Consider the following 27,660-nt stretch of genomic DNA (forward strand, 5'->3'; position numbering starts at 1 on the left):
TTTGAAGCAAGAGGGAAGGGGTTTGCTTGGCTAATACTTCAATCTTGTATTTCTCATCATAGGTTTTTGGTTTTTTTTTTTTTAAAGTTGACACTTTCAATGTTAACACTTTCCACCCCAGGTAAAATAAAGGTAATTTCCATAGGTTAAAAAAGTGCCTACTCAGCGGAGATCATGAGGTAGATATGAATGAAAGCTTCTGAGACTGTGGGAGGCGCCGCTAGAAGTGTTTTTTTGGCAGAGCTGGTGGAAACAACAACATGTAAATATGTCTTCTGGTTTTTTTTGTAGCCCAAATTGAAGTCATTCCATGCAAGATTTGTGGGGATAAGTCATCTGGGATCCACTATGGAGTAATAACATGTGAAGGATGCAAGGTAAGATCCCGGGAAACATCGTGGAGGTCGAAAATAGGAGGAATCCTGTTATGTAAATGAAGGCTAAAAAGTGGAGATCTGTACAAACCTGACACGTGTCACGGCTGAGGCTTTGTAAGTAATGATGAGTGAGTTTTGAAATACTCGGATTTGCTATACTCATAACGAGTACTGTCTAATACTCGCGTATTTGTAGCACCCATGGATATGAGGTACTCGGTCCTGGGCAGTGTCTCTATTGGGAATGTCACGGTGGTGGCCGTTACCCGGTTCCGTAATGTGAATATTTACAGGGGATTGGTGAATAAAGCCTATACGTTACGCCACTTGCGGTGTTGCGGCTAAGTGTAGGGAGCCACCGCTGCAGAATGTCTCTACTGGGGCTGATGGTGTTGGCAGCTAGTATGGTAGTCCCTCCGCAAGTAGGGTTTTCCCCCAGAGGGTGTATGGTGTGGTGGGCATCGGAAGAAGGAGTCCAGACAGGTATTCAGTGCAACTGGTTTACTCACTTTAGATGTTAACTGGTTGCCCGAGGCCGGCTGGTTTCACCTCAAAGGTCCCCTTCGTCTCAGTGCCAGTCTGGTTCTCTGGTACCTTCTTCCCCTGCACCTCTCTCTGGTAAGTGGGTCCCCGTGGTATGGAACACTGGGGGTCCCCGGTCTGTGGTTTGTCCACTTCTGTCCGCCTAACAGTAGCGTGAACCCTGTGGGGCATCGAGTCTCTGGTCCTGTCCCCGGTTCTCCCTTTGCTACTGAGTCTTCGAATTCTTTAGGGTCAGCAAAGTCCTTGATGGTCCCCATTGCTGTGCAGGTGTTAACAGGTCGGCTTGAAGCTCTTTCCTGTCCTAGAGTCCTGTACCCCGTCAGTGCGTAGTTCCGGGAGTACTCCACCGTACTCCACCGGCAACCACCTCTCCTGTGTACCAGGTCACCGTTAACCTGAGTCAGAGAGTCACTTCACTTCAACCTTTACACCTCTACAGTCACTACTCAACTGACTACTGACTTCCTGTGTTCTCGACTACTCTCCACAGCCTGCCCCTCCCACCTGGTCAACTAGTGGACTGGAGTGGCTCCACCTCTAGGCGGCCATCCGTGGTCCCACCCTAGCTAGATACCATTGTCTGGGGGGATTGTTGGGGAAAACTGGGATTACCTGGGTTTTTGGTGTTACCGGCACTAAGGTTCTGGGTCCCTGAGGGGCTAGGCCCTGCATCCTGGTGGGGATGCAGAACCGTGTAGCACCCTTTGGGGTTCAGGGGCGCTACATATTCATTCCGAATAGTGTGTGTAATGCAAATCAATGGGAAATACTCGCAATGTAACGAATAACCCTAATTCCACACTGTTCGTGCAAGTAGCGAATAGTATGGCATTCGGGTTACTCGTTATGTGACGCCCTGGACTATCCAGGTTGTCCCAGGGAGTCACACACACGACGTCACACCCCTTCCAGCTAGGTAACAGCAGTCAAACATAAAAACCTTGTCACCACCCTCCAGGTTTGATGTCCACACCAGGGGGGTGGAGCCAGGTGGTTGGCTCCACCCACCAAGGAGGTCACAGGCCTGGAGGTGGGAAAACAGAGAGTGGTAGTCTGGCTCTGAAATAGTCAAGTTCAAGGGAGTTGAGGGAGGTTGTGTACAGAAGCAGACCTGTGCTCAGGCCTGCCAAAGACTACTCCGGTGGCTGGGATGGAGCCCAGTCACCATTGGCAAGGAGGCAGACGGTAGTGGCCACCTGCAGGAGACCGGGAATACGACCAGTGGAACCGTAAGGGACCGGGCAGGGTAGTGGCTCGCCGGAACCGAACCGGGGTGCCAACTGGAAACCGAAGCACCAGGCAGGGTACTCAGACCCTGAACTAGGCTATAAGCCACCACCATAGTCAAATTAACTGATTGCGGTCTGGGCCTCAGGGGTTCATTCCCACCTAAGTCCCGATTGAAGGCAACAGCCCAACCATTCCGGATAAGTGCCACCGCCAAAGGCAAGAGATGCAAAGGGCCAGCGTCTGCGGGCAAACGGGATCCTACGACACTTATACGCCGGGGAGCGGACTACCGGTGCCCAGGCACAGGAGTCAAGATTCACACACAGGTGCAGGAGAAAGGCGAACACTGCCAACTTAACAAGAAGAGCTGCAGCCGGCTGCGGGCCCCGTTCATCAATCCATTTGGTTTACCAGCGACTCCCGTGTCTTGTATCTCAGTGGGTACACCAGTGCCAACAGGCACCGCACCGCGCTGCACCGCAACACCGCGCCCTGTACCCCGGCTCCCGCAACCGGGCCCTGAGACCAACATCCCCTAACCACAGAGGGGTCAACACCTAGCTGCGCCACTACACTGCTCCCGGGAGTCCCCATACCTTCACCGCAGCGGTGGTGTCCACGATCACGACAACCCGTGAGTGGCGTCACGAACTATCATTCCAAAACCAAATACCCGCATCCCCCACGCGTAGCGCCAACCCCCCTTGCAGAGCGACGTGACCCCCGGGTCCGTGAGAGGCACGAGCCACCACCCGCAGTACACGAGCACAGATCCGAGCGGCTCGGCGGCCGCAGCCAAGGCCGCGAGGCGGTACAGTTACATTGCGAGTTTTCCCCATTGACTTGCATTACACACACTATTTGGAATGAATACAGATTTGCTGTGCACACGTTGCAGTTTTTTTGTCTGCAGTTTATTTGTCACAAACGTCTGACAAAAAAATGTAGCATGCTTATTCTTCTTGCGTTTTTCCCCTGCGTTTCTCACTAGAGATAGGAGTATTCGCAGGTCAACCGTCCGCAGACTTGGGGTCCCCGGTATATGGCCAGATGCCAATTCCCATATAATCTATGGGGACCAGAATCCGCCGCAAAGAGGGTAGAAGCAAGCACTTCATTGTCACTCATCACCGGTGCGGCTTTTACACTGCTCCCGCGGCCTCTCATTCTTCTTTCATTAGGCTCATACATACAGTCAGGGCCAGAAATATTTGGAAAGTGACACAAGTTTTGTTATTTTAGCTGTTTACAAAAACATGTTCAGAAATACAATTATATATATAATATGGGCTGAAAGTGCACACTCCCAGCTGCAATATGAGAGTTTTCACATCCAAATCGGAGAAAGGGTTTAGGAATCATAGCTCTGTAATGCATAGCCTCCTCTTTTTCAAGGGACCAAAAGTAATTGGACAAGGGACTCTAAGGGCTGCAATTAACTCTGAAGGCGTCTCCCTCGTTAACCTGTAATCAATGAAGTAGTTAAAAGGTCTGGGGTTGATTACAGGTGTGTGGTTTTGCATTTGGAAGCTGTTGCTGTGACCAGACAACATGCGGTCTAAGGAACTCTCAATTGAGGTGAAGCAGAACATCCTGAGGCTGAAAAAAAAGAAAAAATACATCAGAGAGATAGCAGACATGCTTGGAGTAGCAAAATCAACAGTCGGGTACATTCTGAGAAAAAAGGAATTGACTGTCCAAAAATAGACAGGCCAGAGTTAAATTTGCTGAAAAACACCTCATGAAGCCAGCTCAGTTCTGGAAAAAGTATTCTATGGACAGATGAGACAAACATCAACCTGTACCAGAATGATGGGAAGAAAGAAGTTTGGAGAAGAAAGGGAACGGCACATGATCCAAGGCACACCACATCCTCTGTAAACATGGTGGAGGCAACGTGATGGCATGGGCATGCATGGCTTTCAATGGCACTGGGTCACTTGTGTTTATTGATGACATAACAGCAGACAAGAGTAGCCGGATGAATTCTGAAGTGTACCGGGATATACTTTCAGCCCAGATTCAGCCAAATGCCGCAAAGTTGATGGGACGGCGCTTCATAGTACAGATGGACAATGACCACAAGCATACAGCCAAAGCTACCCAGGAGTTCATGAGTGCAAAAAAGTGGAACATTCTGCAATGGCCAAGTCAATCACCAGATCTTAACCCAATTGAGCATGCATTTCACTTGCTCAAATCCAGACTTAAGACGGAAAGACCCACAAACAAGCAAGACCTGAAGGCTGCGGCTGTAAAGGCCTGGAAAAGCATTAAGAAGGAGGAAACCCAGCGTTTGGTGATGTCCATGGGTTCCAGACTTAAGGCAGTGATTGCCTCCAAAGGATTCGCAACAAAATATTGAAAATAAAAATATTTTGTTTGGGTTTGGTTTATTTGTCCAATTACTTTTGACCTCCTAAAATGTGGAGTGTTTGTAAAGAAATGTGTACAATTCCTACAATTTCTATCAGATATTTTTGTTCAAACCTTCAAATTAAACGTTACAATCTGCACTTGAATTCTGTTGTAGAGGTTTCATTTCAAATCCAATGTGGTGGCATGCAGAGCCCAACTCGCGAAAATTGTGTCACTGTCCAAATATTTCTGGACCTAACTGTATTCACTGCTTTCCCCCGCCCACCGGTGTCTGTGATTGGTTGCAGTCAGATAGCGCCCCCAGCCTGTGGGACAGCCTGTCTGACGCTTCAAATCACAGACCTGGTCTACGGGTCTATAGCGTACAGTAAAAATAAATAAATAAAAAACAACGGCGTGTGGTCCCCACAATTTTGATAACCATCCAAGATAAAGCCAGACAGCTGGAGGCTGGTATTCTCAGGCTGGGGAGACCCACGTTATTAGGGGCCCCCCAGCCTAAAAATATCAGTCTTTAGCCGCCAAGGATTGTCGCATTAGAGGCGACATCCCCAGCACTTTACCTAGCTCTTCTCGATTGCCCTAATGAGCGGCCCTGGAAGAAGAATGATCAACTGCAGGAGCAGTGTACAGCCGCGCAGGTGACTCGGTAAGTAAATTGCAATAGCTTTATTATTTTTTCTTTAGTTTTACTTTATTTTATTTTTATTTCCCCGAGTGTCCCACCCCCTCGGGTGCCTTTTGAATCTGCGGGGATCGACCTTTATAGTCCGGTCCACCCATCATTTTTCCACAAAAAAAACGCATCAAATTTAACAAATGCACCTAAAATGTGCACAAAAAACGCACCAAAAATGCATTATCATTCCAAGCATTTTTTTAACATTTCCAGGCTCTCTGGGACAAGGTGCAGTTTTGGTTGCAGTTTGGGTGCAGTTAAAACTGCAGTGTGCCCATATAGCCTTAAGGGTACTTTACACGCTGCGATGTCGCTATCGATATCGCTAGCGAGCATACCCGCCCCTGTCAGTTGTGCGTCCCGAGCAAATCGCTGCCCGTGGCGCACAACATCGCTTACACCCGTCACACGGACTTACCTTCCCTGCGACGTCGCTGTGGCCGGCGAACCGCCTCCTTTCTAAGGGGGCGGTTTGTGCGGCGTCACAGCGACGTCACATGGCAGCCGTCCAATAGAAGCGGAGGGGCGGAGATGAGCAGGCGGAATATCCCGCCCACCTCCTTCCTTCCTCATTGCCGGTGGACGCAGGTAAGGAGATGTTCGTCATTCCTGTGGTGTCACACATAGCGATGTGCGGTGCTGCAGGAACGACGAACAACCAGCGGCGTGCACCACCAACGATATTATGAAAAGGAGCGACGTGTCAACGATCAACGATTTTTGAAGTTTTTGCGATCGTTGATCGTCGCTCCTAGGTGTCACACGCTGCGATGTCGCTAACGACGCCGGATGTGCGTCACAAACACAGTGACCCGGACGATATATCGTTAGCGATGTCGCAGCGTTTAAAGCACCCTTTAGGGCTTAATTAGAGGTCAGTGATTGCATGCTGTCAGCTTTTGGGAGAGATCCTGGCTGGGGAAACCTTCACACTTTTTCAGATGCAGAGTGAAAAAATAGACACCCATATAATAAACAAAAATTATAAAACTAGACCATCACATGGAATTTATTTTTGTTTTTTTGCTGAAACAAAACAGACTTGTTTGAACACGGCCTTATCCTTATTTGCACATCTTCAGCAAGATTGACAAAAACTTAAGGTGCAGTATCAAGTAGCACTATCTATCATGGAACAGTCCAAATAGTATATTAAATAATATAGTAAAAATACACTCAGAAATCACAATGATAGTAAATAATGATAAATTTGGTCAGGAGAAAGCCATAATCATAGAAAAGTCCTAAGAATAAAGAACCCCATGTGTCACAAAGTAGACAACTAAAGGCAATTAAGCCTATATATAGTATGTACTTTGAGACATGATACACTGAAGAGAGTAGTAAAATAAAAGAAGGTTACAGGGCGCTGAGAGACCACGACGCACGTTTCAACAACACTAGGCTTCATCGGGTGATTTTAAAAAAAAAATGAAATAGAAAAACTGCTCTCCTCTAACACCAGCTTGTATATTATTACAAAGAAAAATCTAATCAAATTTACAAACAGTCTGCCCAAATATTCTGCCTTCATTTTATAGTTCATTGTGTGTACCAGAACAAAATCCTTCTGGTTCATCATCTGCAGATTAGAAGGAGCACAAGGTGACCAGATGGGAGAAGGTATTTCTTTAAGCTGCAATGCTCCTCTGGGATATATTCAAATTGTTCAGGGAGGAAGGAGACGACCTCTGGTGCCATCTATTGGAAATAGCAATCCTAACAGTCAAAAGTGGCAAGCCTTTTCACATGACCTAGGATTTATTCCAGATCAGAACCTCAATTTGCAAACACGGTGTTTCGGTGTTGCAGCTATAAGACTCCTCACCACTGATAGCGAGATTGATGTTAGGTCTCCGCAAGGAGAAAAGTATTCCCCTTAGACCCCACTATAGCCTCTCATAAGCCAGATCAGATCTCATACTTTGCATTGACAAGGGACAATCATCCCGAAACACTGTGTCTGAAAATTGAGGTTCTGATCTGGCATAAATCCTAGGTCATATGAAATGGCTCATTATAAAGGGCCACTTTTGACTTTTAGGCTATGTGCGCACGTCGCGTAAAAACATGCAGTTACGCTGCGCTTTGTAGCGCAGCGTAACTGCATGCGTCCTGCGTCCCCTGCACAGTCTATGGAGACTGTGCAGGGGCCGTGCGCACATGGCGTTTAAGAGCGCAGCGCTTCGGCTACTGCCGAAGCGCTGCGCAAAAAGAAGTGACATGTCACTTCTTTCCTGCGCTTTGCCGGCAGCTCCTGCTCGGTCTATGGCAGGAGCTGCAGGCAGAGCGCATGGAATCGGCGCTCACTACGGACATTTCTGCAGCGATCTAAAGCCCACATGTGCTCTTCAGATCGCTGCAGAAATTTCTGCAGGGCTTGTACGCAACGTGCGCACATAGCCTTAGAATTGCTACCTCCAATAGGTGGCGCTAGAGTTCGTCTCCTTCCTCCCTGAACAGACAATTTAACTAAATGATTAAATTAATTTTGGTGATTTTCACACTGCACTGTTAAATCCTTAGTGTGAATTTTACCATTTTCATATGAATATTTATAATCTTCTGTAAGGACTGATCAATGTATTGCTTCTTCTATTTGGTAGGGCTTTTTCCGCAGGAGTCAGCAGGGGAAGCCGATTTACTCATGCAGCCAGCAGCAAAGCTGTCTAATTGACCGCTCCAGTAGGAACCGATGCCAGCACTGCCGACTCCAAAAGTGTCTATCCCTGGGCATGTCTCGAGACGGTAAGAACCCTACAGCTACATAATGACCTCTAGCCTCCTCTGCGCAACAGGCAACGGAGTACCCTATCGCTTGACTAAATGTGGAAATATACAAAAAATAGTGGCGGTGTTTAAAGGAAAACAAAAAAAAATGCATTCTTTTTCGGGCATTTTCACATGTTGTATTTTTACAGCGGATTTTTCTGCAGAAAGCTTTATATGCTGTATTCATCTGCAAAAATTCCATTCAGCTGAATCCTACTGAATTTGGAAATCTCTACAAGCCTAGAAAAAAGATGTCTCAGAGGGGATCTCATTTATATGTATAAATACATGTGTGGTCAATATAAAGGACTGGCACATGACTTATTCCTTCCAAAGACAATACTAAGGACCAGGGGACACACTGCGAGTGGAAGAAAGGCAGCTAAATAGGAAAGGGTTCTTTACAGTTAGAGCAGTCAGACTGTGGAATGCCGACCACAAGAGGTAGTAATGGCAGACATTATAACAGCTTTTATATCAGGGCTGGATGATTTCCTCAGTACACACAACATTGTTGGTTATAAGTGACTTAGTGACAAAATATATAATTGGTGGAAGAAAGTGATCAAGATGGACCGGGGGCTTTTTTCAACCTATGTAACATGTTGAGAGGAAATTAACCCTGAGCTCATAAAACCCTTTTAAGTTTTTGAAAAAGGTCTTCGTGACTCTAAATATTGTGTGGGTGGCTCAGGAATTAATACGAAGCATGAAACTGTATAGTGTAACCACATGCGGCTGAAGGTGCATGACCACAAGATGTGCCCAGGGGTAAAGGGTGCTGACGACTGGCAGACAGATAAGAACAGTGGTCTGAGAGGTAGCACAGGTCAGCACCATGGTATAAACTGTATGACCGCTCCTTGTGACCACTTGTATCATATAGTATATTACTATACTCTATTAATTGCAAAGATAAAAATGCAAAATCCAGATAGAAGACAACAGCTGTCTAGAGATGGCTGCGTTTGGTCATGTTTTCAGGTTTTTATGTGGACTGAACACTGACCTATAAGTAGCACAGGAAACCATTAATTCTAGAGAAAAGCTAATTTGCACACTTCTTCCAATATACCATATGAAATTCCATAGGTTTCAGGAAATCTCCTTCTTAACAGTGAATGTCTGCTGTAATCTCAAATTGAAGGTCGCTGAGAGCTGGCGTAGAAAACCAGACCACACAGATAACATCTGGTATGAACTCCTTCTCAGTGAAGGTGCCCATGTGATCTGCTTTATTTTTACAAGCCATTTTTATAGAACAGTAATGGGTTAATCTTTTAGTAAAATTCCTATGTATGCCATTGGCTATATTAAAGCATATGCAGAAAACATGTAACTTTTTTCCATTTTTTGGGACTTCCCCTCCAGCCTCTCCTGTGTTTCAACACCATATCTTGCAGAGTTTTTGGCACGTAGCACCTCAGCCATAAATTTAGATTTGCGCGGATAGCCAGTCTTATCAACATCTGCATTCTGTTCCTTTGTATCAGTCTTCAGCTGATGACCTTGGCCTAGACATGCTTACAATCTCTTGTTACTTATGTAGAAGAAAAAGCTTAGTTATAGAAAAGCACATAGAAAAATATTTTGTATTCTCACACTTGTAAAACTCCATACATTAGTTAGAAGTCCTCAATAAGAACTCACACTCCACAAAGCAAACAAACAAAAGAGCTACATCAAATTTAAAGGGATTAATCTTCTTTCTTCAAGAGCAGATTGCTCCTCTGCCTGACAGACTGACAGTTCAGATCAGCATCACAGTGCCGCTGGTCTGAGCGGTGCACACCTCGATGATATTGGCAGAGGGAGTATTACCTCCTGTAAGCATGTCACCTATTGCAATCATTCTCATTTTAATTTTTCAGCTGTCAAGTTTGGACGGATGTCTAAAAAGCAGAGGGCGATATTACAAGCAGAGGTGCAGAAACTTCTAAAGGCGCAAAGAACAGAGATCGCTGAAGACCTTCAAATTACTGACACCCAGGCCGAACAACCATCCACTACAACTCCTGAGCTGCCTCACCCCATCCAACCATCTGCGTGGATAGGTCACAGTAGATGGGACTCCTCCTGTCCCTCGCGTAACTGTTCTCTGCCTAGGATGCAAGTGCAGAGGGATCCTCTTGTGCCTTACACCCCAGAAAGGAAACAAACCGAAGCTACAAGTAGGAAAAGCAATCTCCGAGATTACCAGCCTAATTTTGAGAATAGAAGACCAAATATACTCTACAATCTGGAACCATATTGCAGCCGAAATTTCAGCAGTTTTCTGCCTCCAGAGTTCATGATATCAGCCACTGAACTTGGTGAGTAGGTACAATCATGATATCAGCCACTGAGATTGGTAAGTAGGTACAATCATGATATCAACCACTGAGCTTGGTGAGTAGGTACAATTGTAGCGCCCTTGAAGCCATCAGGGTGCTACAAGGTTCTGCATCCCCACAAGGATGCAGGGCCTACCCCCTAGGGTCCCAGAAAACCAGTGCCAGTCAAACACAAAAGCTCCAGGTAATCCCAGTTTTCCCCAACAATCCCCCATGCAATGGTGCAAGGCTAGGGTTGGACCAATGGATGGTCGCCTAGAGGTGGAGCCAGTCCAGTCCACTAGTTGACCAGGTGGGAGGGGCGGACAGTGGACAATCAGTCAGAGGAGTAATGGAAGTCGAGGAATGAAAGTGGACGTGAGGAGACGCACTGACACAGAGTTGACAGTAACCTGGTGCCCAGGAAAGTAGTTGCCAGTGGAGTAAGGTGGAGTACTCCCGGAACTACGCACCAACGGGGTACAGGACCCTAGGACAGGCATAAAGCTCCAGGCAGGCCTGTTAACACCTGCACAGCGAGGGGACCATCAAGGACCTCGCTGATCCTAAAAATCCAAGACTCAGTAGCAAAGAGAGAGTCAAGGACAGGACCAGAGACTCCATCCCCAAAGGGTTCACACTACCGTTATACGAACAGCAGTGGAAAGAAACACCACCGGACAGGGACCCCCAGTTGCTCTACACCACAGGGAACCACTAACCAGAGACAGGTACAAGGGGAGAAGGCACCAGATTACAACACGGGCACTGGGACAAAGGGGACCCGAAGGTGAAATCATCCGGCCTCGGGTAACCAGTTACCACCAGAAAGTGAGTAAACCAGATGCACTAAACCCTTTGTGTGGACTACCTTCTTCCGACACCCGTCATTACACCTACCCTCTGAGGCCCAGCCCTGCTTGCGGAGGGTCTAACATCTAGGGTGCCATTAACACCAGCCCCAGTAGGGAACATTGTGCAGCGGCGGCTCCATCCACATAGCCGCAACACAGCAAGTGGCATCACGTATGAACACTAACCTAATCCCCTGTAAATATACCCCTTTTAAAAAAAGGGCCCAGGGCACGGAACCGGGCAACGGCCACCAATGTGACATCCCCAAGATATACACTGCCCGGGACCGAGTACCTCATATCCCTGGGCGCGACACAATCATGATATCAGCCACTGAGCTTGGTGAGTAGGTACAGTCATGATATCAGCCACTGAGCTTGGTGTTTGTCGCCCATGGCTATGGGGTACTTGGACACGGGCAGTATATTTACGGGGATGCTGTGTCACGGGTGTTTGTTGGTCGTTGCCCGGTTCCGTGACCCTGAAGACGTTTTTTTAATGGGGAGTATTTACAGCGGAGATTAAAGTCATTGGTGTGATGCCACCTGTGGGTTGCGGTTAGGATAGTGGAACCACCGCCGCTGAGTTGGTTATCCCCAGGGCTGGTGGTAATGGCAGCTGTGGTGGTAGGCCCTCCGCAGGTAGGGCTGAGCCTGGGAGATGTATGGTGGAGACTTTCGCCAAAGAACGGAGGCCACACCGTTGTTTATAATTTAATAGTCTTTACTCACAGATGGGCCCTTGGATGGCTGGTTCAGGTCCCTGTAGTTCCAGTGCCAGTTGATGACTCGGTTGCTCTGTCCCCGCCACCCTCAGTGTGGTTGGGTCCCCATAGCTTGGAGCAGGTTTGGGGTCTCTGACTGTCTTTTGGCAGTCTCCTTGTCCGTACGGCGGACAGTGTGGACCCTGTAGGGCCGGTCTGTGTTCCCGATCCCTGATCTGATCTTTACTGCTGATGCCCCCGGATTTGTGGGTCAGTGAGGTCCGTGAAGGTCCTCTCACTGTGCAGGTATTTACCAGGCCACATGAAGCTGTTGCCTGATCTAGGGCCCTGTGCCCCGTCGGTGCTCTGGTCCCAGCGGTACTCGGGTGTACCTGCCCTAACGACCACTTTCCTGTGCCCCCGGGTCACCATTACACGACCCAGCTCTAGGCACATCTCTACACTTCCACTCACTACTGCTGACTACTCGATGTCCCCTCCCACCAGGCTGTCTAGTCCCCTGGACTGGCTCCGCCCTCTAGGTGGCCATCCCTCTTGTGTGTGACTAGCCAATTACCCCTGGTGTGGAGTGGAAACTGGGAGTTTGGTGTGTGTGCTGATGTCACTGGCACTGGTGTTCCAGGTCCCTGGGGGTAGGCCTGCATCCTGGTGAGGATGCAGTACCTGGTAGTGCCCTGGGTGGTTCAGGGGCGCTACAGGTGAGTAGGTACAATCATGATATCAGCCACTGAGCTTGGTGAGTAGGTACAATCTCGATGAAAAAACAAGTCATCGTGTACTTTAGATATGTACAATCTTCATTCATATTTGCTTTTTATGTTATTTTAAAACTTCAGACCTGCTTATGCAGAACGTGGTCTTTGCACACCAAGAAACTTGCCAGTTTCGCCAGGAGAACCTCCAAATATTGAGATGGGAAACATTCTCACCTGAAGAAATGCAGAACTTCCAGCAAAAGGTAAGCAGCTTCTCCATTGCATGGCGTAAATGGTGATTTATAGCATATTATTATCACTGCAGCATCCATCACTTACTTATGGACATATCGTGTTCTTTCTCTGTAGCCCATGGACCAGCTGTGGGAGCGTTGTGTCTCTCACATCACAGATGCCATTCAGTATATTGTGGAATTCGCAAAGCGACTCAGTGGCTTTATGGACTTGAATCCGAACGATCAGATTGTGCTTCTGAAAGCAGGTATCAGAGGTCTCCCCGTACAGGGGATGAGCATTAGTTTCTGTAGTCAAGACCTCAATCCCAAGACCACAAAACCCGAATAACTACGACTTTCCTATCTGTAGGTGCAATGGAGCTGCTGTTAATAAGAATGAGTCGGGCCTTTAACTATTTCAATAATACCGTATTTTTTGAGGGGAAATATGCGCAGCTGGAGCTCTTCCATTCTTTAGGTGAAACAATTTGTATGACCCTCATCATCCCATCAGATAAAAGGCGAAACACTGACACTAGGATTCTCTTTTTCAGGATGCACGGACCTCATCAGTTCTATGTTTGATCTCTGCCAGTCACTCTGTGCGCTCAACCTCTCTGAACACGAAATGGCCTTCTTCAGCGCCATAACCCTGCTCGATCCCAGTAAGTTATAAAATTACCAATAGCCCTGCTGCTAAGCTGTGCTCCCTGAAATTTATTAGATCAAAATTATCATGTGATAGATGTATATGCATATACATCATCATGGGTACTATATTTATGGCTGCTAGAAGGGGAAGGAGACTGATAGTAGAACTTAATAGGTCATATATTTATGGCTGCCAGAAGGGGAAGGAGACTGATAGTAGAACCCAATAGGTACAATATTTAGAGCTGCCAATGGGGAAACAGGCTTACAAGTGACATTATTGGATTCTATATTTTTTAATTATTCAATGCATAAAATGTCATAAATGTTTATGAAAGTAACAAATGTGGTACACATATTCCATTTACTTTTGTATGTATGTAATAATGCGACCGCCCTTTAATTTTCTTGGATTGCATAGTTAAATAATTTGTCATGTTACCAATCTTCAATAATCTAACACCGTGCTGAAAAAAAAAGTATAAGGGTACGTGCCAAGGATCAGGACCCGCTGCGTCCTGAACGCGGCTCGTCCTGACCTGCGGGTCCGCGAGTCTCCTCCACAGGAGAATGCAGGAGACCGCAGCTGCTCGTGCCCATGATCAGAAGGGCAGAGAGCCCCATAGGGGTGAACAGGCCCATGACGATCGGGAGGGTGCAGGGCAGTAAGGAGTTAAGGGTTTGGTTAGTATGAGGAGGTATATGGGGGCATAGGATTGGTGGATGGTACTGGAGGGGGGATTGGAGGAGAGCAAGGAGGGGGTGGGGGGTAGTAGGAGGTATAAAAGGGGGTGTAGGAAATGTTACCTCCCTTTTGTCGCCGTGAACTTTGTGCCCCAGGACGTCCGTGCTGCATCCCCCTGCGATGGCTGACCTGGCCGCTTTGATGGACTTGGTGCGTGGGGCATCAGAGGTCCTGGGTGTGGACGTGCTGCGGGAGCAGCTGGCGGCGGTCTGCGGTGCTGGAGCAGTGATGCCTGCTGCTCCTGCACCCGGGCCTATCCTACGTGCTCGGCGGGCGCGGCCGCCGGAGCGCTACTCCCCCAGCGGGAGGGGGAGCAGGAGATCAAGGAGCCCCTTCGGGGACCCTCCGGGGCAAGGGAGCCCCGCATCTGCTGCTGTGGAGCTGCCGGCCGCCGGGAGGAATCCTCGCCGGAGATGCCGCGGGTCGGAGGTGGGCGGAGCTTCGGCGAGGCCTACTTCCGGTCCGCGGCCTGCCAGGCCCCGGACCAGAGTAGCGGCAGCCCCCGGTGATGTGCGGGCCGGGGGTGGAGCCCAGCGTCCTGGATCAGCGGTGGAGACTCCCTGCAGGCAGCAGGGGAGCAACTCAGGACGGGCAGCAGATGTGGAGTGCGGCGGCAGCCAGAGATAAGCGGGGGAGGAGTACGGTGGCCCGGAGGGCCTGCTGCGGTCCCGGATTACGGTCCCCTCCGGCGATGATCGTGCTGGGGGGGGGTTCCCAGCGTGTGTCAGGAGCAGGACGGCTTTCCTGCAGTCGGCAGGGAGGGAGCCCACTGAGCGGGGAGGACGCAGCAGCGGCGCAGCAGTTACACAGGAGACCGGCAGGGATGGACGGCGGTAAGGCGCCACGTCGCGCCAAAAGAATGAGGTCCAGCAGGAGACGCCCGGAGGAGCGGGGTGCGGTGACCATGGGGGTCGACGGCCGCCAGGTGCGGGCTGTCCCCTCGCTGGTCCCCCCTGTGGCCTGTGGCGGCAGTTCAGACTCCGGAGAGGAAGAAGGGTCGATGGCAGCGGTGGGTCGGACGGAGCGGCAGCAGGAAGATCGTGGTACAGCTGTTCCGACATCGGTTCAACGGCAGCCTGGTGAGCGGACGACAAAAATGTTTAATGCTGTGGGTAGTGCGGGCGGGGGCGGGGGTTCCTCCGCGGGAAGTGTTACGCAGGGGGCGGGTGCGGTCGGACAGTCAGGTTTACCGGGCCCGGAGTTTTGGGGGCAGCTTTTGGGGGTGTTGCAGGGGTTGTCTGCGGAGTGGGTGAGTCGGAGTGGGCCTGGGACTCCGGTGGGGGCGTGGGTGGGCCCCTCGGAGGTGGTGCAGACAGAGGCGCCGGTGCGCGAGGATGCGGCGTGGGACACTACCTCGACGGTAGGTGCAGGACAGGCGGTCGGCGGGGCGGCTGAAGTGGGTGCGGGTAAGGAGACGGAAAAGGAAACAAAGAGGATGAGGTTGTGTGGTTGGATGATAGGGCATGGAGTGAAATTTATGTGTGTTTTGAAAGTCCGTTAGGGGTCCATTTGAGAAAAGAGGTGAGGGAAAAGATATGGAAAGGGGAGTATGTGGAAATTTTTTCCCTGTTTCCCTTGAAGAAGTTTAATTTGGATAAAGTGAAGCCTGGTGATTCAAAAAAGGAGATAGAGGACGAAGAAAAACGACGGTATAGGTTGATCCCGAGGTCGTTTACTAACTGGCTACAGGCCTTTGCGATCTTAGCCAGCGTGATCGGGGAAAAGGAGCCGGAGCATTGTTCCGCCCTATTTGGATACATGGACGTGATAGGGGAGGCGTATAGGGTGTACGGTGGTTTAGGGTGGTTAAGATATGACGAGCAGTTCCGGCAATGGAAGGCTCTGCGGCCTGGTGTCCGGTGGGGTCACAAGGATATTTCCTTGTGGATGCGGTTAATGACGGCTCCGGCTCAGCCCTTTCGAGGGGGTGCCGGGAACCCGGTTGCAAGCGGCAGGTCCCCGGCTGTGCAAAAAAAGGGGGCTTGTTGGCAATATAATGAGGGACAGTGTAAGTTCGGGGCCTCATGTCGGTTCAAACATGAGTGTTCCGGATGTGGAGGTTCCCACTCCTTGGCCAGGTGCTTTAGGAAAGGTAAAGGAAAGGTGGGGGAGGGGTCTGGAAAAAGGGAAGACGCCAGTGAGGGTAGAGGCGATGCTTCCCTATTTAAATAGATACCCGGATGTTCGGGCGGCAGAGTTGTTGGCGAGTGGTTTTACTGAGGGTTTTCGGATTCTGTTTGAATCTGAGGCGCCGGTGTTTCGCCCGGGGAATTTGAGGTCTGCAAAAGAACATCCGGAGGTGGTGAAGGAAAAGCTGCAAAAAGAGGTGGAGTTGGGGAGGATGGCTGGCCCATTCCAGGACCCGCCATTCTCCAACTTAAGGATTTCCCCCCTTGGGGTGGTACCTAAGAAGGAGCCGAACAAATTTCAGCTCATTCATCATTTATCTTATCCGGCGGGACTGTCGGTGAATGATGGGATATCACCAGAGTTGTCGGCGGTATGTTATGTATCGTTCGATAAGGCCTTGGAGTTGGTAAGGGTTGCAGGGCGGGGGGCCCTGATGGCAAAGGTGGATGTAGAAGCAGCTTTTCGTTTACTCCCGGTGCATCCAGAGAGCCTTCATCTCTTAGGGTGTATGTGGGATGGGGATTACTACAGTCAGGGCCAGAAATATTTGGACAGTGAAACAAGTTTTGTTATTTTAGCTGTTTACAAAAACATGTTCAGAAATACAATTATATATATAATATGGGCTGAAAGTGCACAATCCCAGCTGCAATATGAGAGTTTTCACATCCAAATCGGAGAAAGGGTTTAGGAATCATAGCTCTGTAATGCATAGCCTCCTCTTTTTCAAGGGACCAAAAGTAATTGGACAAGGGACTCTAAGGGCTGCAATTAACTCTGAAGGCGTCTCCCTCGTTAACCTGTAATCAATGAAGTAGTTAAAAGGTCTGGGGTTGATTACAGGTGTGTGGTTTTGCATTTGGAAGCTGTTGCTGTGACCAGACAACATGCGGTCTAAGGAACTCTCAATTGAGGTGAAGCAGAACATCCTAAGGCTGAAAAAAAAGAAAAAATCCATCAGAGAGATAGCAGACATGCTTGGAGTAGCAAAATCAACAGTCGGGTACATTCTGAGAAAAAAGGAATTGACTGGTGAGCTTGGGAACTCAAAAAGGCCTGGGCGTCCACGGATGACAACAGTGGTGGATGATCGCCGCATACTTTCTTTGGTGAAGAAGAACCCGTTCACAACATCAACTGAAGTCCAGAACACTCTCAGTGAAGTAGGTGTATCTGTCTCTAAGTCAACAGTAAAGAGAAGACTCCATGAAAGTAAATACAAAGGGTTCACATCTAGATGCAAACCATTCATCAATTCCAAAAATAGACAGGCCAGAGTTAAATTTGCTGAAAAACACCTCATGAAGCCAGCTCAGTTCTGGAAAAGTATTCTATGGACAGATGAGACCAAGATCAACCTGTACCAGAATGATGGGAAGAAAAATGTTTGGAGAAGAAAGGGAACGGCACATGATCCAAGGCACACCACATCCTCTGTAAAACATGGTGGAGGCAACGTGATGGCATGGGCATGCATGGCTTTCAATGGCACTGGGTCACTTGTGTTTATTGATGACATAACAGCAGACAAGAGTAGCCGGATGAATTCTGAAGTGTACCGGGATATACTTTCAGCCCAGATTCAGCCAAATGCCGCAAAGTTGATCGGACGGCGCTTCATAGTACAGATGGACAATGACCCCAAGCATACAGCCAAAGCTACCCAGGAGTTCATGAGTGCAAAAAAGTTGAACATTCTGCAATGGCCAAGTGAATCATCAGATCTTAACCCAATTGAGCATGCATTTCACTTGCTCAAATCCAGACTTAAGACGGAAAGACCCACAAACAAGCAAGACCTGAAGGCTGCGGCTGTAAAGGCCTGGCAAAGCATTAAGAAGGAGGAAACCCAGCGTTTGGTGATGTCCATGGGTTCCAGACTTAAGGCAGTGATTGCCTCCAAAGGATTCGCAACAAAATATTGAAAATAAAAATATTTTGTTTGGGTTTGGTTTATTTGTCCAATTACTTTTGACCTCCTAAAATGTGGAGTGTTTGTAAAGAAATGTGTACAATTCCTACAATTTCTATCAGATATTTTTGTTCAAACCTTCAAATTAAACGTTACAATCTGCACTTGAATTCTGTTGTAGAGGTTTAATTTCAAATCCAATGTGGTGGCATGCAGAGCCCAACTCGCGAAAATTGTGTCACTGTCCAAATATTTCTGGACCTAACTGTATGTGGATCGCTGCCTGCCGATGGGCTGCTCCATTTCGTGTGCTTATTTTGAGGCATTCAGTACTTTTGTGGAATGGGTAGTCAAGGATGTGGCAGGAGTCCATTCAGTGATTCACTATTTGGATGATTTCTTTTGCGTTGGTCCGGCGGGCTCTTCGGTTTGCTCCTTGTTGTTATTCACGTTAGAGCGGATCGCGCGGAGCCTTGGTATTCCGTTGCCGAAAGAAAAAACGGAAGGGCCGGTGACAGCTCTGTGTTTCTTAGGTATCGAAATTGATACACTGGCGATGGAATGCCGGTTGCCGGAGGGGAAGCTTCTGGATTTGAAGGCGTCAATGCGGTTTTTGTCTTGGGCTAAGAAGGTGCGGCTGCGGGATTTGCAGTCAGTGCTCGGGAAATTGAATTTCGCTTGTCGCATTATGCCGATGGGGCGGATATTTAATAGGAGACTGGCGAGCGCAACCGCGGGGGTGAAAGCTCCAAATCACTTTGTCAGAGTGACCAAGGTGATGAAGGGGGATTTGTTGGTTTGGGAGGAGTTCTTGGACCGGTATAACGGTCGGACCCTTTGGATGAGCGAGGCATTGTCCAATAGCCAGCTGGAATTGTATACTGATGCGGCTGGTGCGACAGGTTTTGGAGCAATTTTTCAGACGCACTGGTGTGTGGGAAAGTGGCCACGGCTTTGGGTGGAAAAAGGTTTGGTAAAGAATTTGGCGCTGCTGGAACTGTTTCCCATTATTGTGGCGGTGGAGTTGTGGGCCCCGCTTTTTCCGGAAGAAGGGTTTGCATGCATTGTGACAACATGGCGGTGGTGCATTCCATCAATGCGCTGTCGGCGAAATCCCCACCGGTTGTGGGGTATTTAAGGCATCTGGTGTTGCGTTGCTTGGAGTTAAACATTTGCGTGGTTGCTCGACATGTGCCCGGGGTTCAAAACGAGGTGGCTGACGTGCTATCACGGTTTCAGTTTTGCAGGTTCAGGAGGCTGGTGCCGGGAGCGGACGCGGATGGAGAACCCTGCCCGGAATGGCTGTGGGACCTGGCATCGGTATAGCATTTGAAGGAATTAGGAGATCGGTGGCCGAGGCTACTTGGTGCCGATATCAGATGGTTTGGAAGGAATGGGCAGAGTTGGAAAGTGGGGACTTCATGGAGCCGGGTTATAGGGGCCGAGTGTTGTGGGTCCTGACGTTGATTAGTGGGGACTTTTCAGCAGGTCGGTCCGTTTCGGTGATTGGTTACAAGTTGGCGGCGTTGGCTTTCTTGTTTCAGATGCAGGGGGTTCGGGATGCGACTAAGGATTTTCTGGTGCGACAGGCAATGAAGGGTTTTCATAAAGGGGCCCAGTCGCGTGACATGAGGCGGCCGGTGTCATTGCCATTGTTGGTTCGTTTAGTGGGGTGTTTAAGGGAGTTGTGTTCGTCCCCTTATGAGCGGGTGTTGTTTTCGGTAGCTTTTGTATTGGCGTTTTTTGGGGCCTTTCGCATTGGTGAATTGGTCAGCCCGACTAAGCAAGCGATGGGTGGTTTGCTGTTGGAGGATGTACTGCTGGGGGAGGACAGGGTGAAATGTCGGCTTCGTTTTTCAAAGACGGATCAGAGGGGCCGGGGGCGCTTAGTAGTGTTGTTTGCATTACCGGGGCACCAGTTATGCCCGGTGGTACAGGTTTCAGAGTTTTTAAGGGTGCGCCGTGGTTACCCCGGCGTTTTCCTTCGGCATATGGATGGATCTGCTTTATCGCGTTACCAATTCATTGCGGTGCTGAAGATGGCTTTAGCACGGGTGGGGGAGGAGCCAAGTGAGTACGGGTCTCACTCCTTCCAGATTGGGGCGGCAACGGAAGCCGCCAGGTGGGGTTTGAGTGAGGATTGGATCCGGCGGATTGGGAGGTGGGAGTCTTCCAGGTTTCGCTTGTACATTAGGCCTCACCTGGTCAGGTGATGGTTCGTAGGTGGGGGAGTTCTTGTTGGCGTTTTGATTCTGGTATGCAATGTTTTTCTTGTTCGGTTGCTGTTTTTATTCGTGGTTTTTTGTATTTTATAGGTCCATGTCTTGTGTGGATCCTGGGGCACTCCTATGTGTATTGGGGAGCGTTGCGGGTGGACGTTCGTCGCGACGGTCGGCAGCTCAGAGTGGCGGTGACGGAAGCCCGAGTAAAGTGGCTTGGAATTCGGGGCATGACCTGGGGTAGAGTGCGCCCCGAGGTGGCTTATTATAGCCGCATGGATCGTGACCCGGATGTGTTGATTTTACATGTTGGAGGGAATGATTTGGGAGTGAGGTCGGCGAGAGAACTAAAAAGGGACATAAAGCTGGATCTGTTACATTTGTGGAGGGCGTTCCCGGGCATTGTTATTGTTTGGTCGGATATCCTAGCTCGGACGCAGTGGCGTTTTGGTAGGTCTGTGGACCGTATTAACAGGGCTCGGAGCAAATTAAACCGGGCGATAGGCAAGTTTGTGGCGCGGAATGGTGGTTTGGTGGTTCGGCATAGAGAACTGGAGGAGTCCACTGAACAGTATCTAAGGCGAGATGGGGTCCATCTCACGGATGTGGGTTTAGATTTGTGGATGTTGGGGTTGAGGGATGGTCTGGAGCAAGCGCTGGGGGTGTGGAGGGCCCGGGCCAAGTAAGGTGTCACTTGGCCGGTCTGTGGCGGGGTGATAGGTCCGTCTGAGAGGTTGGGAGTACCGACAGTCGGTTTGTTGGTACGAAGTCGCTCAAGGGGAGTGGCTTCGGATTGGATGGGAACTTGTGGGCGGAGGTCCTGCAGGTTCTGGGTGGGGGTAATTTACGATGGAACGTTATTACCCCTCACCTCGGGCTGGTTGGTCACGGCCGAGGTGATCCTCTGGGCCGGTTGGAGGTTACGGCCGGGGGGTTAAGAATGATGGTTTCCCTCTCGGATGGATCTATCGGTGGTTTTTGGTTATAAGGGGGTATATATGTATAAGGTAATGGTTAACAATGGGTGGCATGTTTGAGCCACGAGTTTGGTATACAGCTATACGGTTTAAATAAAGCTGTAGCCATTCCTGCAATAAAGTCGTGGTTATCGTCTTTATTTAAGTAAATAGGGTACGGGGGGTGTTTAACATGGTAACCTGCTTATCCCTTATAGATGCGTCAAGGGTTCGGGGGGTTGCAGTCTATCACTGTGTTCTCAATACGGAGAACGCTTACGACTCCGCAGCAAAGGATTGACATGCTTGTGGCTCGGAAAGCATCGCAGGACAGTTTTTGCTGGGGGCTACACACACACAGTGGGCATGGGATTTCTAGAAATCCCGAATCCCATCCACTTTGCTTGTACTGTACAACACAGCGTTTTGAATGCCATTGAAACACGCTGCATTCAAAACGTTGCCAAGGCTATGTGCGCACTTTGCGTATTGTCATGCAGAAAATTCTGCAGCGATTTGGCAGTGCATGTGCATTTCAAAACGCATGTATTGTGACTGCCGAATTGCTGCAGATTTCATGCGTTCTGGATGCTTTCTCTTCCATAGACAGAGTGGGAGCAGCATCCAAAGCGCACAAAAGAAGTGACATGTTGCTTCTTAGAACGCAGCGATTCGGCAACAAATTTCAGCATGAAAATCGCTACGTTCAAAAACGCAACGTGAGCATGGAATTTGCACAAGTTACATAGACTTTGCTGGGGACGCAGAACGCATGCATTTACGCTGCAGTGCAGAGCGCAACGTAAACGCATGAAAATATACAACATGCGAACATACCCTAAGGCTACATGCGCACGCTGCATTTTTTGACGCGTTTTTGGTGCAGTTTTGTTGTCATAACTTTCTGACATTTGACTTCCCAGCAAAGTCTATGAGAAGTCCAATTTGCTGCGCACATTGCAGTTTATTTGTCAGCGTTTTTTGTCAAAACTTTGTGACAAAATAGATGCAGCATGTTCATTCTTCTAGCGTTTTTGTCAACATTTGTCACAAAAATGCATAAAAAACGCATGTTGACAAAAACGCACCTACAATTACCAGCGGTTTTTTTACATTTCCAGGCAACGTGCAGTTTTGGTTGTAGTTTGTGAGCACAAAAATCTGCAGCGTGCGCATGTAGCCTAACACTGATCGTGGGCACGCAGCCTAAGTTACCATACATGCATTTTTTTTCAACATGAAAACCTGCAGGTGAATACTGCAAGGCATCCATCAAAAACGTCCAGGAAACAAATATGGCAGAATATGTAAAATACTGAGAGCCTATTTCATCAAGATGATTACACCAAAATTTTGACATTAAAAATACTTGAAATGTTGCTAAATTTTGTAACTTTTGGTGTCTTTAATGCCATTGTACCGCCCCCGTGGAAGCAGCCAAGCTGCTTGGATCCGGGTTCGCTGTGGCTCGAGGGTCTCCGGACCCGGGGTTGTGCGGCAACTCAAATGAAGGGGGAGTATTTACAGGGGAATTGGTATAGTTCATGACGCCACTCTTGGTGTACGGTAATTTGGGAGCACCGCCGCTGCCATTGGGAGTACACGGGGTGATGAAGTGGGGCAGCCAGGTATCGTAGCCCTCCACAGGTAGGGGATGCCCCGGGACTCGGTGTTGGGGGTGCCATGGGGTGCAGGGATCACTCAGATAGTCACTCAGTCAATAAGCAGACACCGACAACCGGGTAAACCAATTCTCTGGGTGTCGCTGCCGCTGAGGAGAGCTCGTCCGGGTCCCGTCCCCTAAGTTGTTGCCTGGTGATCCGTGACCTGCCTCCTGGCACTAAGTTTAACTTCAACGTGGTGGCCCAGTAGTCTGAAACTTGATGGGTCCTGCTCCCCACTGTGGTTAAGTGTGGGAGCTTGCTCTCAGGAGCTCACGCTTGGGATTTTCTGGACCATTTTGGATTGGAAAGTCCTATCCCCCTCGTTGAGCTAATGCCCCGATTCTGGAGCGAGTGGGAACAGATCATAAAGGCTCCGTTCTCCTCAGGTGAATTGTCGGGTTGCCTGAAGCTACTCCCTGACCTAGGGTCCGTGTACCCCGCCGTGCCTTCGGTTCTGAACCAGTGACAGTGCTAGGCTGCCGGCTGTCCTCCTCGACAGGTCCAGGCACCTTGCCACAATCCCCTGCGACTGTGGGTCCGACTCCTCTAGGTCCAGACCACCGTCTGCAACCTAGACAGCTTATGTAGGAGCCACCGCTCCCAACCTCCTCTCACTCAATTCACTCTACTCTCTCTACACTACACACTGACTACACTCCTCACCTCCCCTCCCTTACCCCCCAGATGGGCGACTCTATTACACTCAAGCTGTCCACTGGTGTGCCTGGTGGGTGTGGTGCAGGGTGTATCTAGGATTTGATTTGCTGTTGGAGGCAGCACTGTATGATAGGGTCCCAGTACCAAGAGGGACTTGAAATACTGCACAGAAGGGCAGTTTGTGCAGTACCCTGTGACGACCTGATAGTCCAGGGGCATCACACCAGCATCACCAAAGTGGGCAAAGTCAAATCGAATTTGGGCGTGATAGAACATTTCTTCCAAATTCATCAATCTTATTGCCAGGACTGTGCTTGTGTAATATTTCTGGCGGAAGCGCATGCCAATTGTAAGAAGTGCCTTATACATGAAGTGGTGTGTGCCTTATAATGAATTAGGCACATCTTACTCTAGCGGTCCTTGATTAAAAGGAACCTGTCACCAGATTTGGTGACTATAAGCTGCGGCCACCTCCAGTGGGCTCTTTATACGGCATTCTAACATCCTGTATATAAGAGCCCAGGCCGCTGTGTAGGACGTAAAATTCACTTTATAATACTCACTTAAGGGGTGGTGCGGTGCAGACCTGTCGAATTGGTGTCCCCGTTCTCCGGTACCGGCGCCTCCACTTTTGGCCATCTTTGTCCTCCTTCTTATGAAGCCGCGGTGCATGACGCATCCTACGTCATACACACTTGCCAGCATTGAGGTCCTGTGGCAGGTGCACTTTGATCTGCCCTGAGCAGGGCAGATCAAAGTATTGTAGTGAGCATGAGCGGGACCTAAATACTGGCTATTGTGGATGATGTAGGACGCGTCATGTACCCAGGCTTCAGAAGAAAGAAGACAAAGATGGCCGAAAGAGGAGGCGCCGGTACCGGAGAACGGAGCCACCCATCCGACCAGTCTGCACCGCAGCGACCATTTATGTGAGTATTCTAAACTGATTTTTATGTTCTACACATCCTATTCTATCCCTTTTAAAAGTGATCAGTGAATTGCGATATTGCCAACTACATCCCTCCAGTCACATCAATGCTACTTGCTTCAATTGCTCATTTTAGATTTTCCAGATGTATAATCAAGAATATTAAAGCAGGTATTGTTTTTACGTACATACAGTATTTCTGTGCGGATTTGTATATAACCATAATAATCTGACTTTCCTTAGACTACCCCTGGCTACAGGAGAAACACAAGGTGGATACTCTGTACAGGAAGATACTCTTTGCTTTCAGACACCTACTTCGGAGGACACACCGTGAATTCATTTTAATGAAGGTTAGACAATTCAACATTTCAATAAGTATTACATTGATTGCCTCAAAAAGCTACGAAAAAACCTACAAAATTATAATGTCTCTTCTTCATGTGATCGTGGCTCTATATAATCCTCACACGTCTCTTCATGTGATCGCAGCTCTATATAATCCTCACACATCTCTTCTTCATGTGATCGCGGCTCTATATAATCCTCACACGTCTCTTCATGTGATCGCAGCTCTATATAATCCTCACACGTCTCTTCTTCATGTGATCGCGGCTCTATATAATCCTCACACGTCCCTTCTTCATGTGATCGCGGCTCTATATAATCCTCACACGTCTCTTCTTCATGTGATCGCGGCTCTATATAATCCTCACACGTCTCTTCATGTGATCGCGGCTCTATATAATCCTCACACGTCTCTTCATGTGATCGCGGCTCTATATAATCCTCACACGTCTCTTCTTCATGTGATCGCGGCTCTATATAATCCTCACACGTCTGTTCTTCATGTGATCGCGGCTCTATATAATCCTCACACGTCTCTTCATGTGATCGCGGCTCTATATAATCCTCACACGTCTCTTCTTCATGTGATCGCGGCTCTATATAATCCTCACACATCTCTTCTTCATGTGATCGTGGCTCTATATAATCCTCACACGTCTCTTCTTCATGTGATCGCGGCTCTATATATTCCTCACATGTCTCTTCATGTGATCGCGACTCTATATAATCCTCACACGTCTCTACTTCATGTGATCACGGCTCTATATAATCCTCACACGTCTCTTCTTCATGTGATCGCGGCTCTATATAATCCTCACACGTCTCTTCTTCATGTGATCGCGGCTCTATATAATCCTCACACGTCTCTTCTTCATGTGATCGCGGCTCTATATAATCCTCACACGTCTCTTCTTCATGTGATCGCGGCTCTATGTAATCCTCACACGTCTCTTCTTCATGTGATCACGGCTCTATATAATCCTCACACGTCTCTTCTTCATGTGATCACGGCTCTATATAATCCTTACACGTCTCTTCATGTGATCGCGGCTCTATATAATTCTCACACGTCTCTTCTTCATGTGATCGCGGCTCTATATAATCCTCACACGTCTCTTCTTCATGTGATCGCGGCTCTATATAATTCTCACACGTCTCTTCTTCATGTGATCGCGGCTCTATATAATCCTCACACGTCTCTTCTTCATGTGATCGTGGCTCTATATAATCCTCACGTCTCTTCTTCATGTGATAGCGGCTCTATATAATCCTCACACGTCTCTTCTTCATGTGATCGCGGCTCTATATAATCCTCACACGTCTCTTCTTCATGTGATCGCGGCTCTATATAATTCTCACACGTCTCTTCTTCATGTGATCACGGCTCTATATAATCCTCACACGTCTCTTCTTCATATGATCGCGGCTCTATATAATCCTCACACATCTCCTCTTCATGCGATCGCGGCTCTATATAATCTTCACACTATTGCAATATATACTTCAGTGAAAGAGTATTTATTGCCCAGCAGATGCATTAGTTTCAACCCTGTATGACCTTAATTTCCAAGCAGTAGCAGTCTAGTAAGAATACTTTCCTCATGTGTCGTCTCCATGTATGGATGCCTTTGAAGTATTTTCTCTTTGTTCCCGTGTTTTCAGCTTCCAGAAAAGGAGAAACTCTCCAACATTTGCCAGCTGCACTTGGAAAAGTTGAACATCTTCAGGCAGATGTACCCGACCATTGCGTGGGACAGATTCCCTCCTCTGTATAAAGAGCTGTTCATCTCAGAGACTGAAAATGCATGATCAGCGCTGGATGTCTCGTATTGCTCACAGCTTACATCTCTCGTCACCATGTCCTCTTGTCCCGGATTAACACTGAATACCGGGGAATAACAATCCTGAAATAAAATTAAAGAACATGACGGATTCTCAAAGTAGTCTCACTCTATATGTAGCTACTAAGTATAGACATGTTTTATTTGGACTGATAATCACCCGTAGGCTGGGCAATGACTGAATCCTGGAATCTGAGGCCATTATAATATAACCTTGTTTTAAGCATTAAATAAAAAAAAATGGGGTCCCTGACAAAAAAGGGATCCATTAGCCCTCTGCAGAAAGCTTAAAAAGAAGAATCAGAATTACCAATATTCTTCCTTTTTAAGATTAGTGTAGTAATATCTGTTTATATTATTGCGTCTTTATGCTTGTTTTATGTGGCTGATCATCAATAAGCTATTTGTATGTTCTATTATATCTTTTTGTAAAAAAATAAATTTGAAGTACAACTACCCTGTATATATGGCATTTTCTATACAATGGATCATATACAAAAGACAGGTTATGTTTGCCCACGTTGTTTGATAGATCACCATCAACAAGATATGTACGATTTGTACAGCTGAAACTATTATTATTATTATTATTATTATTATTATTATTATTAATAATTTATTACAGCTCCATTTATTCCATGGCACTTTACAAGTGAAAAGGATATACATAAAATCAAGTACATTATTTACGGACAATACAAGACACAGACTGATACAGGAAAAGGGAGGACCTTGCCCGCGAGGCATCACAGTCTACAGGAGGAGAGAGGACCCTGCCCCCGAGGGCTCACAGTCTACAGGAGGAGA

The 27,660-nt window shown here is 48.2% G+C and overlaps 1 protein-coding gene across 1 annotated transcript; it reads left to right on the forward strand.

Annotated features, from left to right (window-relative positions):
* The first annotated feature begins 272 nt into the window (after nt 1-272).
* On the forward strand, nt 273-27,252 carry LOC142258650 (nuclear receptor ROR-gamma-like). The gene is made up of 9 exons (XM_075331287.1): nt 273-377; nt 7,815-7,956; nt 9,852-10,292; nt 12,708-12,829; nt 12,936-13,068; nt 13,173-13,280; nt 13,357-13,467; nt 24,908-25,017; nt 26,675-27,252. Exons 2-9 carry the CDS (start codon nt 7,944-7,946, stop codon nt 26,819-26,821), a joined length of 1,185 nt encoding a protein of 394 aa, XP_075187402.1. The 5' UTR covers nt 273-377; nt 7,815-7,943; the 3' UTR covers nt 26,822-27,252.
* The last annotated feature ends 408 nt before the right edge of the window (nt 27,253-27,660 follow it).

The sequence above is a fragment of the Anomaloglossus baeobatrachus genome, chromosome 12 (assembly GCF_048569485.1).
Source record: "Anomaloglossus baeobatrachus isolate aAnoBae1 chromosome 12, aAnoBae1.hap1, whole genome shotgun sequence".
Taxonomy (NCBI): Eukaryota; Metazoa; Chordata; class Amphibia; order Anura; family Aromobatidae; genus Anomaloglossus; species Anomaloglossus baeobatrachus.